Source organism: Astatotilapia calliptera, chromosome 14 (assembly GCF_964374335.1).
Source record: "Astatotilapia calliptera chromosome 14, fAstCal68.1, whole genome shotgun sequence".
NCBI classification, from domain to species: domain Eukaryota; kingdom Metazoa; phylum Chordata; class Actinopteri; order Cichliformes; family Cichlidae; genus Astatotilapia; species Astatotilapia calliptera.
In genome coordinates, this window is record NC_137435.1 from 36512925 (window position 1) to 36532847 (window position 19923).

At 39.9% G+C, this 19923-nt stretch overlaps 1 protein-coding gene across 3 annotated transcripts in view; it reads left to right on the top strand.

Annotated features, from left to right (window-relative positions):
* nlrx1 (NLR family member X1) overlaps positions 1-7204 on the top strand; it is a 28660-nt gene extending 21456 nt beyond the window's left edge. For all 3 annotated transcript variants that reach the window (XM_026192121.2, XM_026192122.2, XM_080288849.1), the window contains 3 exons: positions 276-527; positions 1137-1341; positions 6656-7204. In XM_026192121.2, coding sequence (XP_026047906.2) covers positions 276-527; positions 1137-1341; positions 6656-6793 — 595 coding nt within the window. In that variant the 3' untranslated portion in view covers positions 6794-7204. The remainder of the gene's footprint in view (positions 1-275; positions 528-1136; positions 1342-6655) is intronic.
* The last annotated feature ends 12719 nt before the right edge of the window (positions 7205-19923 follow it).

Here is a 19923-nt window from a genome sequence, read left to right on the forward strand (position 1 = left end):
CTACCTGTACGATTGCTTCAAGAGAATTGATTGTGCTATTTTATTCACATTCATTTATTGTTACTTTCAGTGTCAATTCTAATGACCTGGCCATTGGATTGTGGTTTATTTATTATTACTTTTTTCTGATCATCAATTAGCTACTGACCGGAGTTATAGTCCTTAGCCTATATTTTTGCTACGAAGCCCTGGCTAACACCTTCATTTGCACATGGAGTTTATTCTTAGTCGTAGACCAAACCAGAAATGCCATATTATTCCATTGTGTTCTTCAGATTGTGTGACAACCCTCTTATGGAGTCTGGAGTCCAAATCCTGGTGGAAGCCCTGCCAGAGAATCAGTCCCTGACAAACTTGTCCCTGATGCACACTGGACTGGGGGATGAGGGTGTCCTGGATCTGGCTAAGAGGCTCCAACAACACAGAAGACTCCAGGAGCTCAACGTGGCCTATAACAATATTGGAGACGACGCAGCTCTACTTCTGGTAGATGCCTGTAGAGAACATCCCAGCATTCAGACTGTACAGTAAGAAACTTCTCACTATATCCAAAGCTCAACATTTCTTTGAGGTTTAGTTGTGCTATAATGTTGTATTGCATAGACCACATTATAAATAAATTCTGATTCCACTGTCCTTTTTGCATTATAAATATATTTTTTTTTTTTTCATAGAACACTGACAGTTTTCGTAACATGAAAAAAGCACCTTACTTACAGTTTGGCATATATTAAATTATAAACCCTGATATTGTTTTGATGCATGCGTAATGTAAGTTGTAAGTCCAGCTAAGTAAATCCCAATAGGTTGATTCTGTTCATCTGGACAAAGCGTTTTCAGTGGGAGAAACATTTTGTCTTCTTCCGACAGAAGAAGTCATTTGGATGAGTGACAAAGCATTTCTCCCACTGAAAACGCTACGTCCAGATGAACAGAATCAACCTTTTGGGAATCCTGATATTGTGTCATCAGATAATTGATAGAATTTATCAATTTATTACTCCTGTGAATGAGACCAAGAACATTTTAAAATGGACTACATATGGTGAAATGCAAAAGGCCTCAGAGACACACTAAAAGCATGCAGTCTTTCATGCAAGCCCTACAGAAATTTTTTTGTCCATGTCTTTGTGCAGTTTATATTTGAACCCTCTCAGTAAAGTGGCGAAGCAGTCCCTGTATGCCCGAGGTGTTCCCCGTAGCCACAGTGGCCAACGGGTCAAGGTCCTGGCTTCTGTCACTGAAGGGACAGACCTCTCTGAGAACTGGCGCCCCATTCTCAATGTTATACGAGAGAACTCCTCATCCTGGGATCAGCAGCATGTCATACAGCAACTAAAGGTATATACATACAGTACAATGTAAATGTAAAAATGTACATAAAACATGTCATTTAAAAAATGATTCATACTGTGTGGGTTTTTAAAAGCCTGTTTTTTTTTTTTTAAATAATAGGTTAAGCTCAGCATTTTTAAGATACTTGTGTTTAAGTGTTTATAAACAAGACATGAGAAACCAGCCAGCTGGTGTTTTTCACCTGCTTGTCCAGTTGTTTGTTGTTTTTGTACGTCAGAACGCACCCCCAACACACAGGAGCATACAAAGAAGCACTGAACGCCACAGTGTCAGTGCTTCTTTGTCAGTGGACTTCAGCCTCCAGGGGAAGAAGAAACCGATGGAATTAATCACGGGAACTGGTGGGCTTCCTGAAAAGGCCTCGCAGGTTCCCCCTCTCCGGCAGCATTGCTGGACAACCTCACATCACCACTAAGCATAACCGAAACCACATGTCTGAATGTGTTTTGAGCATACCCGCAAACATCGTCCCACCACTTTATTAAATCTAGGCCAGTCCATTCCACATTTATGGGTTGTGTAAGGCAGAAGCTAACAGCAGCCGATGTTTTGCTTTTTATTTTAATTTCTAATAACACCACATAATATTTTTTAAAGGCACCAACTACACATGTAGTTCTGCTTCCAACAATGCTCCAGGCTGAACCACGTTTTGGTGGACCAGGGTCTGCATACAACCTGAGTCCACCATAGCCCAGCGTGTACCCCTTGGCACTCAACTCAACTATCCAATCCAAAAACAACACAAACACATTGGGTTATTGTCTCCCCAGAAACACTTCCCTCGTGCTTGTGGAAATCTGTTTTTTCCCCCCCATTTCCGTTGTCGTTTTTCCTATTTCTGTTTTCTTTTTTCCTATTTCTGTTGTGTTTTGTGTGCTTTTGCAGCATTTTTCTTATTGCTGGTGTTTTCTTAAGTTGCAGTCCGTTTGGCCTCTCGGGGCCACCATAGAGGAGGACAAAAGGTTTCAAACTTGTCCAGGCCTTAAACCTCATGTGTATTCTTCCTAGTAGTAGCACATCCATAAAAATAAGGCTTTTATGAAAACACTGAATACAAAATTGCTTTCTTGAGAAAGACTCAATTTATAGTTGACTATTAAATTTTGCATAAAATAAATTTTACAAAGTAGCTTTGAATAGCAGAGATGCAGAAATGTCTGCAGAGCCATGGCTCAGTGTCTGAGTGTCACAGACCTAAATGTATGCCCATTTATATTTTTTAAATTGTTTACATTTGGACTTTTATTGTATTTTCATAAGTTTTACTGCTTTTAATTAAGCAATAAATACCGCTGCGCAACAGTAATTTAGCATTAAACAGTTAACCTGTTGAACCCCAATGGTCCTGGTACCAGAGGGGAGAGGGAGAACATCAGGTTTAATGGGATGTACCGCCAGATCTATTGTTTAAATAAAGACATGTGTGATGTCCACAGAAATGTCAGAATCTCAGCTAAAAGCTCACAAAACTATTTCAAAAACCGCAAAACTGGTAAAACAGCAAACAATTAAAAAGCAGGCAAACAGATTCTGCAAAAGGATGTACTCGCGTTTGTCTGTGTTCACCTGGCGGCCAAGGACATGTGGTTGAGTGCTGACAGATTCTAAAACTGCAAGATTTATCACTCGCCGACCAAAATTCACTGCATAAGCAGCAAAAGAAGATGAAAACTATACTGCACATTTGAAAAAACATTGTAATTCCCTTTTAATTTTTACTGTCTTGGTTCCACCACAATAAAATTGCACTTTCTGCAGAGCTGTACCTCTTAGCATGCTTCGAGACCAGTTTTCCATCATCTGATAAGAAAGCCTAAACTGTACAAAGGTTGCTGTAAAATCTACAACAACTAGCTGGCAGCTGGATGCCAGTAACTTACTGTAAATACAAATCACAGTAACCTTACTGTATTGTGGATTTATAGTAGTACCGTAATTTCCTTTACAGTACTAGTACTGCATTTTTACTGTAATTTCTTGTACTGCACTTTTCCTGTATTATCCATTTACAGTATTACTGCAATTTACTTTTGGGCACTTTATGTGATGTTAGCGTTAAGATAAAAATAAATCCCCACAGCTGTCAACTACATCTGCTGGTGTCGCAGTGACCCAAGAACAAAAAAGCACATAAAATGAATTACACATTTTACTATATCAATCCCTTTGACCAGCTCAGGGTGCACAGTGGAGACTGTATAATTTTCATGGATCTCGCTCTCATGCTTACTTCCTGCTGCATCACTATCTACCTTTGCAGGGTTCTGTAAAGCATGTTAATGTTTTCTGCTGATGTGTAATGTGAAAGATGATTTCACGTGAAAATAAGTTTTTCAGTTAGGAAACAGGCAAGTAATATTTTCCATCTCTTATGTGCCATTTAAAATGATCACACAAAATGTACAAATCATGAGATGTATGCTGGCATCCCTCAACCTCACAAATCACTGCATCCATATGAGTAGGTGTACAGCTCAATGAAGGTTTTTTTGACTGTGTGTGCTTGGAGTGCATGTGCAATGTAAGTGCAGCAAGTGTTCAAAAACTGCATGGACAATTCATTAAGCCACAACCAAACATGGGTGAACATAGGTTCCAATGCATTTTGATATGGCGATAAAATCTAGTCAGTGTCCGCGTTGATACATTGCACTGTTTGTACACAAATGGCGTGACTATTTTAATAGTTGTAATTAACTTCTGACTTGAGCAATATTAACCTTGTGACATATGTAATATCATTTAATACTAGACATGAAGGCATATGGGTTTAAACTTAACGTTAAACGCTAATGTTAGTCATGTGACAAGCATTAGAAAAGTGTTAGTTATACCACGCGTTAGGAAGGTGGTGAGGGGGAATGAAGATAAAAACTTTATTTTTAAGTTTTCTTTTATTCCAAAGTTACTAAATACTGATCCCCCCCAACCAAACTTAGTAGGCAAGGAACATATATGCACCTTAGATTTGTCGTTTCGCTTAGATTGACTTCAGTTAATTTAGTTACAACAGCTTACTCACCCGCTGAGTTTTCACAGCAGTTCCAAACCAAACCTAATCCAGATACCAGGCACAAAAGGCTCCAGTGAACACCTCACAAATAGTGACTCGGGCCAAAAGCTTTAAGAAAGAAGATATAAAACAAAGCTTTTCCAAATACAAATTATGTTTAAATAACTTGTAACTAGTAATATTAGGCAACCTCTTCACAGGATAGATAGCAAACAGTTAAACATTAGTATCATATACTAATGGCATTAACAGTGACAGCATTAGCAAATAATTTTCAGAAGGTAATAAGGCCAAAACTATTTGCTGGGCTCAATAACCAATGTAAGCTAATAACCAGTGTATGACAATACACGACTCCTCTATCTTTATAAACAGTTAGTGCTGCCTTTTGTAAGAAAGTTGAGAGGAAGCGAATCAAGTTAGAAGCATGTGTGTCTAAAAAATTGTTTGAGGATAATAAGAACATGGTACTCTTTTTTTGAATTAATGTTTTCTCCAGAAAACAATCATTTTTCTTTTCAATGTCAGTCCCACAAAACAGTTGAAGAAAGTTTGAAAGAAATCTCTATAGCCATTGGTCAGTTTCACCTAGGTCAGTTTACTACTGTAAAACAAATTTACTGTAGGAATAATTACAGTAATATATATTTTCTCTTATATATATTTACTGTTGAATTTACTAAAGGTGTTTACAGGGTTATTTATGCTATTTAATAATGAAGAAATGTAACCTTTCACAAATTATGCCAAATTGCAAACACTTATAATAAATATACAAAATGCTATATTTCTAATAAAAAAATTTTTTTCTATTACAGACATTTCTGGGGGAGGGTTACAGCTACAGTTTATAAAAAAAAACAAACAAACCCCAAAACAAACAAACACAAAAACTGAAGAGTCTGGGCAATGAGCTACCACAAGTTTTTCTGTCATTCTACACATTTATTTCTTACAATTTAAGTCCAACGAGTCGTGCTGACAGCTTTCTTTGTTTTTTACAGCAGCTTTTTCTTTATCATGTAGAATAACAGTTAAATATGTAACTTCTTTACGCTGACAGAATGGAGAATTTACTGGTCCGGCTGCTTAAGATCAAAGTGGGTTGTATGTGACCCACAACTAAAATGAGTTTGACACCAACGGTATATGATATATTGCCAAGAAGCATTATTATAACAAACAAGTAACCAAATACAAATTCTTTGCTTTATGTTTTAAGTTTATATGTAGCAATTCCACATTTGTATGCATATATTTTCATTATTACCTCAAGCCTACCTTCTAAACTGGAGTTTCTGAAACATGAAAACCCACGTAAACATGCTTACTTATTCACATCATATAAGGGTCTATTTGGATAGTGTTTAAGTCTTAACAAGTCTGTTAGATTCCAGTTTTGCTTACACCAGCTAACAGTATCAAAAACAACAGTTCAGGATATCCTCAACTCACCTCAGTTTAGCTGTGATAGACAGAAGTTAATAAACAAGTGTTATGATACTTGCCATCCATAAACCCCAAGTTAATTCATCTAGATATTGTCTTTTCAAAGGAAGAAACATTTTCCCACTCACCCAAGTGACTTCTTTAGTCTCAAGACTCAAGAAAACTCAATGTCTAAATAAACAGTATCACCGTTCTGGGGAAGAAACTGCAAGCAAGCCAAGATTCAAACAGAAAATATTTCATTAAAAAAACAACCTTGAAAACACAAGACAGTGGGTCAAAGACCCAGGATCATGACATCCAGTTAGTGACACACATTTCTACCCTTTGGCTTTAAGGGCATTTTATTCCCCTCTGTTTTCCCTCCTGAGCATTAGCACCTGAATAGGTGTCTGGCAGACATGAGCTGTGATATGATGACCAAGGTCTGTCTTTAACTCACTTACCAGTACTGTTACGCTGGCACTCCTGTTGCATTTATAATGTAGGAATTTGAAATATTAGAGATCCAGGTTTAGATGTTTTTTTGTTTGTGTGGAACAAACTGGATGCTTTTGTGGAAAGCATCCAGTTTGTTAGTGTTATGACATATATGCTTCTGAAGATGGCATTGAGACAGCATTTTTTCCTAGTGTGACACCTCACTCATGTTGTCAGAGAACAGGGATCATTGGATTAGTGACCTTAAGATATGAATTCGATTTGCAGAATTAAATTTGAGTCATTTTACATGTACAAACACCCAACTTAAAATTGATGAGGTGAAATGCACAAAAAAGATTGATTGTCAGGTGTGTGTCAGTAAAACCAGTGGCCCTTTGTTCTTTTTTGCAGGTCTTTCTCGAGGATCTGGAGTGGGGGCGTCAACAGCAGCAGAGCCTCTGGAAGAGGCTACATTTCCGCAGAGTTGAGAAGGGAGTCCGGAAAATTCTAAAGATGTATAGGAACAATTTACCTCCCTCCAAGAAGTAACCCAGGAGGTGATCAGGAAATGAGTGTTCAAGTTTGAATAGGATGAATCCAGATAGGAGAATCTTCAAACAGCAATGACTAATAGTCTAGGACAGGGGTTTTAAAACAGGCCAGCGGACTATATCAGGCCCACAATACAATTTTTTCTGGCCAGCAAAATAATTTCATATGTCAGTTATTGATGTGGTCTCTATGTGGGAGCTGAATCTTCAGCCCTGTTGAGAATTCCTGCAGACAGGGGTTGGGCTTTATTTTGATAGGTACACCATGCGGACAATCACGTGTTACATTCCCCTTAAAGGTCCAGGGGATGAAGGAAAGTAATAAAAGTTGTCCAGGTTGAACAAAGAAGATAGAGAGGCCATTCATATTATGCAAAGTAATTAAGCAATAAACAATTAAATGACAAAATAGTTTCTGATTTTCACTTTCTACTATAGAAATGTCTGTGTTTTTTTTATGACTACAGTTTAATTTAAGAAACAACAACAACAAAAAACTGACAGTCCAGGCAATGAGCTACCCAAACCTTTTCTGTAATGTTACACATTTATTTTGTACAGTTAAAGTCCAAAGACTCATGCTGACAGATTTCTTTCTATGTCACAGCTGTTTTTTCTTGATTATGTAGAAAAACAGTTAAAGATTTAACTTCTTTACACTGACAGAAAGACAGTTTCACTGGTCCGGCTACTTAAGATCAAAGTGGGCTGTATGTGACCCTTGATGTAAAATAGTTTTGACACCTCTGGTCTAGGAGATATAGTTTCATCACTGTAGAAGAGATTTTGCTCTTGATTCTACAGTAAAAACTACACTGCACTATTCATAACCATTTAAAAGACCCAAACACAATCAAACTGTATGGCTTTAATGTGTGAGGTGCTCCACATGTGACTGGATTGTGAATTTTTAGTTGAATAGTTTGTCATTTAAAGTTGCTTTTAAAGAGCACATTTTTGATTTATTTCACATTAATAATTGAAATGAATTTCCTTGTATTAGCAAGCACAAGAAAGAGAGAGGTAAAGGACATGCAGTTTGTCATTTTCATATGAGGCCAAAGCATTGAGACATTTGGTTGCCTTGAGTGAAAGTCTGTTTTTATATATCATCTTCATTAAATGCATCTTTTTTGCACAAAATAAGCCAACAAAGTACACTGCAGTAAAACAAACAACTATCAGCATCAAACAGAATGTCTGCATGTGTAATTTACATATGATTAAGAACAGAAAGGAATATTTTGAAAACACGTGTATGCTAAGTAAAGGATTTCTTGATACAGTTTTTCTCAAATGTTAAAACACAAAAGCCAATCCTGTAACCCAAATGACCAGTAGTCTAAACACATTTACTAAATGTAGCCACCATATTCCAGTACCATAAACACATGTCACATGAAGACACAATTCACAAAACACAACCCTCTGTACTCATAAATCTAAACACATTTTTCCTTGCTAAAACACATGTTGCAAAACAACTCTGCTCATATCCTCAAATGAAAGCCCATGTGATGCAAAATGCTTGCCACAGTCACCAATCTTTGAACACAGGGAACACACCTGGCGTCATTCACTACACACAATGACTCAAAATTGAAGACACTTGTTGCTAATGCTGTACCCACATGTAAAAGCAAGTTCAGAGTGCACAGTATGCTGAAGGTTCCAAACAAACACAATGGATGAAGGCAGAGTCAGGGGAAGAGGAATTTGATGCAGAGGAGGGAGAAGAGCTGGCCCTGGAAGAAGAGGAGCAGGCCAATGAGGAAGAGGAGTTAAAATGAGAGGAGGAAGAGGAGCAACCAACGAGGAAGAGGAGAAGGCCAACATGGGAGAGGAGAAGGTCCAGGAGGGAGAGCAAGACAACCTCGCACCATCATTACGGACGAGATGCGAGCAACAGCTCAGCGACATGATGCCGCACAGTGATTGTGGTGTGTGTGGTGTGAATAACGTAAATAAAAAAACTTCACACCCTGTTCATGTTTTCAAGATTACTGTTGTGTGCAATAGATTCTGTTTTTGCATTGAGTTGTGTTACAGTAGTGTACATACATGCAGGATTTTCTATAGATTTATACTACTCATATGAAACTCACAAATCTAAATGCCTAATCCTCTGCAGAGATCTACGACGATCCGTTACTGTATAGTTTCTAAAATATGCATTGGCAGTTATGAAACAAAGAACCTTCTCACAAATTGAGCATTGTGTTTTCAATTGTTTTGCTGTAGTGTGTAATGCTGTGTATAGTGTTTATAGTTTTGACAGCTTCGAGCTGCTCTCTTGGTGTGGGAGTTTGAGTTTTGCAGTGGGAAGGTGTGGTTGTGTTTATGTAGCTTTAGAGAAGGGTGTTGTGTTTGGACATTGGGGGACCTGGTGGTAACGTTTGTGAAATGTGTTTTAGCATTTGAGAAAAACTGTAATATACAAGACTTGATAATAGAATAGAATTCAACTTTATTGTCATTGCACATGCACAGGTACAGGGCAACGAAATGCAGTTTGCATCCATCCAGAAGTGCTTTAGTGATATAGATATATTACAATATATATTAGCAATAATATAGATATGTGAGTATATTACAGAAATGGGTCTATTATGGTATGTTATAATGTACACGGTATGAAGTATGTTGTGAATATTCTATAACTATAAGTATGTACAGGCTATGAACAGGATATAAATATGAAAAACTATACAGAATATGAAATAAATAACTTTACAGAATCTGAGATATACAGCTATACATACATAAATGGCCAAAATACATACAGTACTGTATATATTGTATATAGTAAAGAAAAAAGAGAGAGAATGCATTTCCTGATCGAAATGCAGTGTGAATGCTGATAGCTGAATGGTTTGAGCTGAAATGTAATAACTGCTGAATCTTTGGCCTTCAGGTGAATGATTCAGTGGATTTCAACTCATTCAGCATTTTTTAATGGATTGGATTTATATAGCGCTTTTTTTCAAGGCACCCAAAGCGCTTTGCAATGCCACTATTCATTCACTCTCACATTCACACACTGGTGGAGGCAGCTACGATTGTAGCCACAGCTGCCCTGGGGCAGACTGACTTTTTCACCAAAGTGCAGACCTGTTGAAAGCTGAAGTTCACGCAGAGTTTCAAAGTTGGAAAGTAGCTGAACATCTTTAAAATCCACATTAGAAAAGCCAACTGATGACAAAAGAAAATATAGAGTCAGAAAACATCTGAATGAATATTAAAAGCTCATCTTCTAAACCACTTAAAGAGTGGAATTGGAAAAGTGGAATGAAGTATTTTTAATGTCTTAACTCGAGGATGACAAATGTAAAAACAGAATGTTTGCAGAATATCTGCGTCGTGTGTGAGTGTGCATGTGTGTGTGTATCGGCATGTGTAAACATGTATGTATGTGTGTGTGTGCATGTGTGTGTGTATCGGCATATGTAAACATGTATGTCTGTGTGTGTGTGTAAATGTGTTAAACTAAAATAAAAAGGTTATTCTTAGTTAAACCGGTGCTTTGTAACAGTGAGGATGGGGAGAGTTGGTGGCTGCACGGCCAGATCTTTTACAAACGCTCCACTTCGGTGGGAGACAGTCATACAGGAGCGAGCATCCCTGAGAGAATCAGGTGGGTCTTCACGTCAGTAGCCAGTGTGGGCAAAAATGACATTCTCTCTGACTCCTGGTGCGACCCCGAGATGGGGTCCACCAGTAAAACAATTTAAAATCGAGGTGGCCCTAGCTTTTACCAATGAGGAAAAGCACTGTCAGTGCCTGACCCCCTTCTGAAATTGGGGCCTGACCCAATTTCAGAAGGGCCTGACCAATATATAATAGAGTGGAGGAGGCCAGGTTTAACCTGATCCCTGTGAAACAGCTTTTTGGGGAGGCACGGACCCCACCTTCGCTCAACTCCAGCGGCCCCGAGTGACCGGAAGTTTTTGCCAGCCTGAGTCGAAAGATTGCAAGCAGGACTTCGCCCAGAGGTTTGGCTACCTTCAACCATTACCAATAAAATGGTGTGGGACGGTTTCGATCCAGCCAATCAGGAACAGGGTCAAATTTACGACCAGCTACCCAGAGGTTGGAGGAGGTCAGAGGGTACCGAGGTCTTGGGCTTGTGGGTGGCCCCAGAAGTTGCCTTGCTCGTCCTCCAACTGATGACTGCCCTGGATGGGGGGCGCTTACATAGATGGCCATGTCTTTACTTGTCAGCATACATCTGATGCTTCTAAATAAGCTCATCCCAAGTGATTGTTAAGCTGCCCTAGCTGAATGGAATAGTATCATATTTTAGCTTTCTACAGTTCTTCTTGAATATAAAAGGGTTTTTTTGTATTAATTGTTCTGGTTGCTTTATGTGAACATGATAAGTAGACAACTTGTTTCTAATAATTTGTTTCTTTAATTTAATTTTGCAAAGTTACAACCTCAGAAAAGAAGAAGATGTTGCACATGGAATTCTCTCTGAAAACCTGACAAAGGTGGGTCGTGCCACACATTGCTCAGAAGAACAGCGTGCTTTAATCAAAATGTTGATTGGAGATGGGAAAACATAAAGAAGTGCAGAAAATGACAGGCTGCTCAGCTTAAATGATCTCCAATACTTTAAAATGAAAAGCCAAACCAGAGAGACGTGCAAGAAAATGGAAGACTACCATTCGAATGGATCAAACAATAGCCAGAATGGCAAAGACTCAGCCAATGATCAGCTCCAGGGAGATGGTCTGAAGTTACCTGTGAGTACTAAGACAAGCTTCTTCTAATTGTCAGAGTCTATCGGCAAGAAGCCCCCAGAAAATCCAACTGTTTAAAAAAAAAACCAAAAAAAAACCCGTGCTGAAGAGGATACAATTTGCCAAAGAACATATCAACTGGCCTAAAGAGAAATGGAGAAACATTTTGTGGACTGATGAAAGTAAGGGCCACAGACAGTTTGTCAGACGACTCCCAAACACTGAATTCAAGCGACAGTACACCTGAAGACCGTGAAGCATGGTGGTCCAAGCATCATGATATGGGGCTGTTTCTCTTACTATGGTGTCAGGCCTATTTATTCCATACCAGGGATGATGGATCAATTTGCTTATAACAAAATACTTGAAGAGGTCATGCTGCCTTGTGCTGAAGAGGAAATGCCCTTTAAATGGGTGTTTCAACAAGACAATGACCCCAAACACACCAGTAAGCGAGCAGTATGTTGGTTCCAGACCAACAAAATTAAGGTTATGGAGTGGCCAGCCCAATCCCTGGACCTTAATCCAACAGAAAACTTGTGGGGTGGCATCAAAAATGCTGTTTCTGAAGCAAAACCAAGAAATGCAGAGGAATTGTGGAAGGCTGTCAAATCATCCTGGGCAGGCATACCTGTTTACACGTGCCAGAAGTTGGTCGACTCCGTGCAGCACAGATGTGAAGCAGTTCTCAAAAACAGTGGTTATACCACTAAATATTAGTTTAGTGATTCACAGGAATGCTAAATCTTAACTTTTTTTTTTTGAGTAAATATTTGAGTTTGTAATGGAAAAATGCAGACACTGCTATTTTTTGAATTGCCCAATATCATGTTTTCCTTCATTTTCTGTAAAGTAATTGAAATATTGATACATCAAAAGATGAACAAAAGAGTAAAATACACTCAACAAAAATATAAACGCAACACCTTTGTTACTGCTCCCATTCCCCATGGGATGGACGTAGAGACCTAAAATTCGTTCCAGATACACAATATAACCATCCCTCCCAAACAGTGGTCACAAATCAGTCCAAATGTGTGGTAGTGGGCACATCTGCTATATTGAGATAATCCATCCCACCTCACAGGTGTGCCACATCAGGATGCTGATCTGACATCATGAGTAGTGCACAGGTGTACCTCAGACTGCCCACAACAAAAGGCCACCCTGGAATGTGCAGTTTTGTCTCACAGCAAAATGCCACAGATGCCACAAGCAATGAGGGAGCGTGCAATTGGCATGCTGACAGCAGGAATGTCAACCAGATCTGTCGCCCGTGCATTGAATGTTCATTTCTCAACCATAAGCCGTCTCCACAGGCGTTTCAGAGAATATGGCAGCACATCCAACCGGCCTCACAACCGCAGACCTCGTGTAACAACACCAGCCCAGGACCTCCACATCCAGCAGGTTCACCTCCAAGATCGTCTGAGACCAGCCACCCAGACAGCTGCTGGAACAATTGGTTTGCACAACCAAACAATTTCTGCACAAACTGTCAGAAACCGTCTCAGGGACGCTCAACTGCATGCCCGTCGTCCTCATCGGGGTCTTGACCTGACTCCAGCTCGTCGCCGTAACAGACTTGTGTGGGCAAATGCTCACATTCGATGGCGTCTGGCACGTTGGAGAGGTGTGCGCTTCACGGATGAATCATGGTTCACATTGTTCAGGGCAGATGGCAGCTGAGAATGTCCCAGTTCTTGCATGGCCAGCATACTCACCGGACATGTCACCCATTGAGCATGTTCGGGATGTGCTTGACCGGCGTATACGACAGCGTGTACCAGTTCCCACGAATATCCAACAACCTCGCACAGCCATTGAAGTGGAGTGGACCAACATTCCACAGGCCACATTGTCAATCTGATAGACTCCATGCGACGATGTGTTGCACTGCATGAGGCAAATGGTGGTCACACCAGATACTGACCGGTTCTGGGTCCCCAGACCCCCAATAGCGCAAAAAACTGCACATTCCAGGGTGGCCTTTTGTTGTGGGCAGTCTGAGGTACACCTGTGCACTACTCATGATGTCAGATCAGCATCCTGATGTGGCACACCTGTGAGGTGGGATGGATTATCTCAATATAGCAGATGTGCCCACTACCACACATTTGGACTGATTTGTGACCACTGTTTGGGAGGGATGGTTATATTGTGTATCTGGAATGAATTTTAGGTCTCTACGTCCATCCCATGGGGAATGGGAGCAGTAACAAAGGTGTTGCGTTTATATTTTTGTTGAGTGTATAATATGCAGTGTTCCCAATGAATGGACAAAAATATTATATGGATTTTGAGCTTTATTCGTGTTCAAAATAATAGCAGTGTGTTTAAAAACACAACTGTGAATAGTTTCCGTTCTGATCATCCAGTCACAAAAGATGATTCCAAAAGTCATCAACTGACTCAAACTGCCCAGATTTAAACCACTTATCTGCTGAAGACAAATCCACCAATGGAGAACAAGCCTGAAGTTAACGGGCCAGTCAGAATGCTCTACCCAGTGTGCCTGCACTAACTACTGACTGATTCTGTTTCTCTGTGGCAAATCACTGTCAAATTTGTCTCGGTGCACGTGTTGAAAAACTGCTTCTAAATCCAATACTGTAACTCTTATGAAAATACTTTTTGAACTGTGAGGGTCTTAAGCACTACACAACAGTGTGTTCTTTATGTTCCCGCTGTCAAAATTGTGGCCACAGGAGTGATTTAAAAGTGGGGTCTCTCCTGCTGCTGAGACAAACTCCTCACTGAAAATACAATGTATCTCTATTGGTCAGTTTAGAAAGTACTCCCTAGACTCGGATCCATGCAGTTAAAAAGGACTCTTTAAGACTCTCTGCAACAAAAGAGTCCTGCAGGTGTGTTTCTGTTAGGCACAGTTAAAATCAGAATGAATATTGAAAGCTCATCTGCTTTAAATAACTTGTAATGTAATGTAAAAATAAATGTGTTAACATTAACTTAAGTTGAACAAACATTCTGTAGAACAAACTTTAAAATACAGCACAATGTGTTTCAAACATCCATCCATCCATCCATCTTCATCCGCTTTATCCGGGGCCGGGTCGCGGGGGCAGCAGCCTAAGCAGAGAGGCCCAGACCTCCCTCTCCCCAGCCACCTCCTCCAGCTTATCCGGGGGAACACCAAGGCGTTCCCAGGCCAGCCGAGAGATATAATCTCTCCAGCGTGTCCTGGGTCTGCCCCGGGGCCTCCTCCCGGTGGGACATGCCTGGAACACCTCACCCAGGAGGGGGCATCCTTGTCAGATGCCCGAACCACCTCAGCTGGCTCCTTTCGATGTGGAGCAGCAGCTGCTCTACTCTGAGCCCCTCCCGGATGGCCGAACTTCTCACCCTATCTCTAAGGGAGAGGCCAGCCACCCTTCGGAGGAAGCTCATTTCTGCCGCTTGTATCCGCGATCTCGTTCTTTCGGTCACTACCCACAGCTCGTGGCCATAGGTGAGGGTAGGGACGTAGATCGACCGGTAAATTGAGAGCTTCGCTTTTACACTCAGCTCCCTCTTCACCACGACGGACCAGTGCAGCGTCTGCATTACTGCAGCTGCAGCCCCAATCCGTCTGTCGATCTCCGGCTCCCTTCTCCCATCACTTGCGAACAAGACCCCGAGATAGTTGAACTCCTCCACTTGGGGCAGGAACTCATCCCCGACCCAGAGTGGGCACTCCACCCTTTTCCGGCTGAGAACCATGGCCTCAGATTTGGAGGTGCTGATCCTCATTCCCGCTGCTTCACACTCGGCTGCGAACCGTTCCAGTGCGAGCTGGAGGCCCCCACCCGATGAAGCCAACAGAACCACATCATCCGCAAAAATCAGAGATGAGATTCTGAGGCCACCAAAGCGAAAGCCCTCCGCCACTTGGCTGCGCCTAGAAATCCTGTCCATAAAAATTATGAACAGAACCGGAGACAAAGGGCAGCCCTGGCGGAGCCCATCACCCACCGAGAACGAGTCCGACTTATTTCCGGCAATGCGAACCAAGCTCTTGCAACGGTTGTATAGAGATCGAATGTTTCAAACATATTGTGTATATATATTTTTTTATTTGTACAAGATGATAAATGCACTGGCTGAACTATGGTAAAAGTAAAGTTCATTAAAGTTTATGTTACATTGAAAACCTTTGTCCAAAAATATAATTGTATACTTTTGAAAAAGTTTATAGTTAAATAAACCAAAATCACTAAGATTTTTGTAAAAAGAATAGCATTTATTTAGCGGCATTTCCAGGAGAAAATGACTGAAAATGCTGCATGCGAGAAAATGCTGGGAAGACTGAGCAGCAAGACAGAGACTCTAACAGAACAATGGGACAGTTTTTTTGTTTTTATGGGTCTACAACATGATGACAATGTGACATACAGTCTGAATTAAGAATTAACTGTGTATGCAACAGTTTGTTTGTTTGTTTTATTTATTCACTGAGTGTGGTTTTTGTTGTGTTGTGTTGTTATGTTATGTTTTTCTTAAATGTTCAAAATAATAATAAAAAACTTCAATTACAAAAAAAGAATAGCATTTCCAATTTCACATATAGACACACAAACTGGTTTAACTGTCATAATTGCTGTGAAGGGTTTTTAAAAACGCAATCTGTAGCCTGTGTTGTTCTCTCAGAACGAATGAAGCAGCTGTTGAACCTTTATTTGCTATGTGGGCAGTCCTTGGGTCCACCCTCCCTTCCTCCCAGTCACAGTGAGACTGGGGCAGCTTGGCAGGATGTTGAAGTGGAGAGAGAGAGACCCAAATGCAGCCTCTGGCTTAGATGGGATGAATGAGCTTTATTTACACATGGGGTAAATAAAGAGACAGAGCAGAGATGGGAAGGACAGAAACTAAGGAAAAAACCTAAACTTGGAAAATCTAACAAATCTGAAACCATAACTCACAGGATGACTTTGCAGAGAAACACAGATGGACCAATAACAAGTGGAAGAAAGGAGCAATCAGGGAATGGGAGACAGGAGGAAAACACAGCTCGGAAAACTAGACACAATACACACAGTACAGGGACTATCAAAATAAAAACAGGAAATACAACAGGTATGCACAGACACGAGCTTGACACTAAGACATCAGATAAGGCAACAGGGAGGGAGCACAGAGACACAGAACAGAATGAGAGATAATTTGGGGCCAGAGTTACCAAATTCCGCCATTCCTGTCTCCCTCCATTACGATAACCATCTGGCACAGGCCCAGAGAGCAGATGTTGCTGCATTGCAACAGCATTTTGCAGACGTGTTCTCCCCCTGCTGGGCTGTACGAATCTCATAGAGCACCATTTTGAAACGCAGCCTGGTGTGAGTAATAGAAGAGTCACACAGCGTGTGGTGTTGCCCCATAGCCCCATAGTTCTTACAGTTCTTATAGGTAGAGAAAGATGGGTCTATACGGTTCTGTGTCAACTACCTCAAGGTCAAAAAGTTGTCACAGTTTGATATGCATCAAACTGTGACAACTTTTTGTCACAGTTTGATGCGTATCTCGTGCCCCGGGTTAACAAGCTCCTGGACTGGTTAGGAATGGCTCAGTTTTTCAGAGCACTGGTTTTCACCAAGGGCTACTGGAAGATTCCTTCCAAGGAGAAAACCTTCTTCACTCCATACGGTTTGTATCAATTCATCAAACTTCCTTTCGGATTGTTCAGAGCCCTCACCACGTTCCAGTGCCTCGTGGACCATGTGCTACGGCCGCATACTGTATATGCTGCAGCCTACCTGAATGATGCCATAATCCACTGTAACACCTGGGCAGTCCTAGAGTCCCCGAGGGAGGCAGGGCTCATGGCCAACCTGAAGAACTGTGCATTTGTACTGGGGGTACCACTTGGGAGGCGGACAGGTGGGCTCTCAGATGGATAAAACAGCAAATGACATTTGTGCAGGCAAAAAAGGCCCTCTGTGTGTGAGGGTGAATGCGAGAGAGAGTGAGTGTCTGTGTACATGTCTTTGTCACAAATGTACTTAATAATGAGGGTGGGAAGCCATTTTTCACCAGGCTGTCAAAATTGAGGAGATCAACAGATTTTTGAAATAGTTTTGGCATTTAATTTAAAGCAGTAACAAGGGCAGGTCCGAAAGCTTAAAATTACAATTCATGTACTGAGTTTGTAGGTTAGTAAGGTAATACTGTCTGTTTTTAGAATTTCTATCTGCGATGTTTCTGTTGACATGGAAAATCTGAGTGTAACGTTGTTCTTGCCTATTTTATTGTGTGTGGAATCAAATCTTGCTTCATAACCTTTTGCCCTGGCTCCATTGTTGGACTGTCCATTGTTCAACAATGGAGGACAATAAAGTATCAAATGCAATGCAAAAATTATATATAAATATATTTTGAAAAAACACATCATACACAACATGATATAGAAAAAAAAAAGTTGATTTTGTTATAACGGTTATTAAACTCTTATTAAAATCATCAAAGACCCCAGTCACCCATCACATGGACTCTTCACTCTCCTGCCCTCTGGGAGGCGCCACAGGAGCCTCCGGACTAAGACCACCAGGTACCGGAACAACTTCTTCCCCACAGCTGTCAGACTCCTGAACTCTGCCTCCTGACATCTGACCCACGTTAAACTCATGGACTGAACATACACACACACAATGGACAACTGTACCCTCAAACACACAATAATAACATGGAGTGAACCACCACTCACAACCACTAGCACTTTATATAGCCTCTGTAGAAACTATCTACACCCTCACTTATCTTAACTGCACTACTGTATAGCTCTGTGTAAATAATCATTCTGTACATTCAATAATCTTTAATCCTACAACTGTTTACAACTTGCATAGTTCCCATTTCTGTATAGCTGTATATCTCAGATTTCTGTAAAGTTATTTATTTCATATTCTGTATAGTTTTTCATATTTATATCCTGTTCATAGCTTGTACTCACTACAGCCTGTACATACTTAGTTATAGAATATTCACAACATACTTCATACCGTGTACATTATAACATACCATAATAGACCCATTTCTGTAATATACTTACATATCTATACTATTGCTAATATATATTGTAATATACCTATATCACTAAAGCACTTCTGGATGGATGCAAACTGCATTTCGTTGCCCTGTACCTGTGCATGTGCAATGACAATAAAGTTGAATTCTATTCTATTCTATTCTAAACATCTCCTTTCCAAAAAATCTGAATTTTCTGGCTATTTATTGATGGGTTTGGTCTTACAGGGTTAATGACCTTATACTACCATATCACAAGTACATCATAAGGTCCTAGAGTGTTTAAAAGTAGAATGGGAGGCAGAGCCTTCCGTTTTCAGGCCCCTCTTCTTTGGAACCAGCTTCCAGTTTGGATTCAGGAGACAGCTACTATCTCTACTTTCAAGTTTAAGTTTAAAACTTTCCTTTTTGTTAAAGCATATAGTTAGGGTTGGATCAGCTAACTCTGAATCCTCCCTTAGTTATGCTGCAATAGGTGTAGGCTCCTGGGGGATCCCCATGATGCATTGAACATTTCTTCTTCAGTCACCTTTCTCACTCACTTTGTGTTAATAGACCTCTCTGCATTTAATCATTATTTGTTATTAATCTCTTGCTGTCTTCCACAGCATGTCACAGCACGAGGAGGAAGACAGAATGGACATTTCATGGACGTTTCATTGGTTCTTTTCCTACAGCAATGGTTTGACAAATTCCTCGACCACTTGTCATTTTGAGCTGATAGTAAATTTAACAATAGATGTTTTCATCCAGGAAGGAGTGCAAAAACTACATGTATATGGATATGTATTTACAGTATTCATTTTAATTATCTGTCTTTTAAAACAGCATATTTGTGAAACGATTTTAAGATTCTGAGTGTATTTTACAGTGTTGTCTTCCTTTAATTATAGGAAATGTTATGTTTATTGATAATTAAAATGTTAATTTACATTAGACGTGTTAATTCATATGCTGATTTTGCAATTGTATCAATATTTTATTATCTAAAAACAGGAGTAAAATTCTGTAAAATCCACAAGAAAACTACTGTTGAATTACAGATTCTTTTAAAAAAGGGATTAAATATGACCTTTTTTTTGTATTTAGTGCAACTCTAAATACAAATATATATATATTTGTATTTATATATATATATATATATATATATATATATATATATATTAGGGGTGCAACGATACACAAAATTCACGGTTCGGTTCGATACTTTGGTGTCACGGTTCGATATTTTTTCGATACAAAAAAAAATGTTCATGCCTTTTTAATTTGTCATTTATTAAAATTATAAATATATATTTTAACTCAAAAGTACAGTTTTTAAATTTAATAATGGATTGGATTTATATAGCGCTTTTCAAGGCACCCAAAG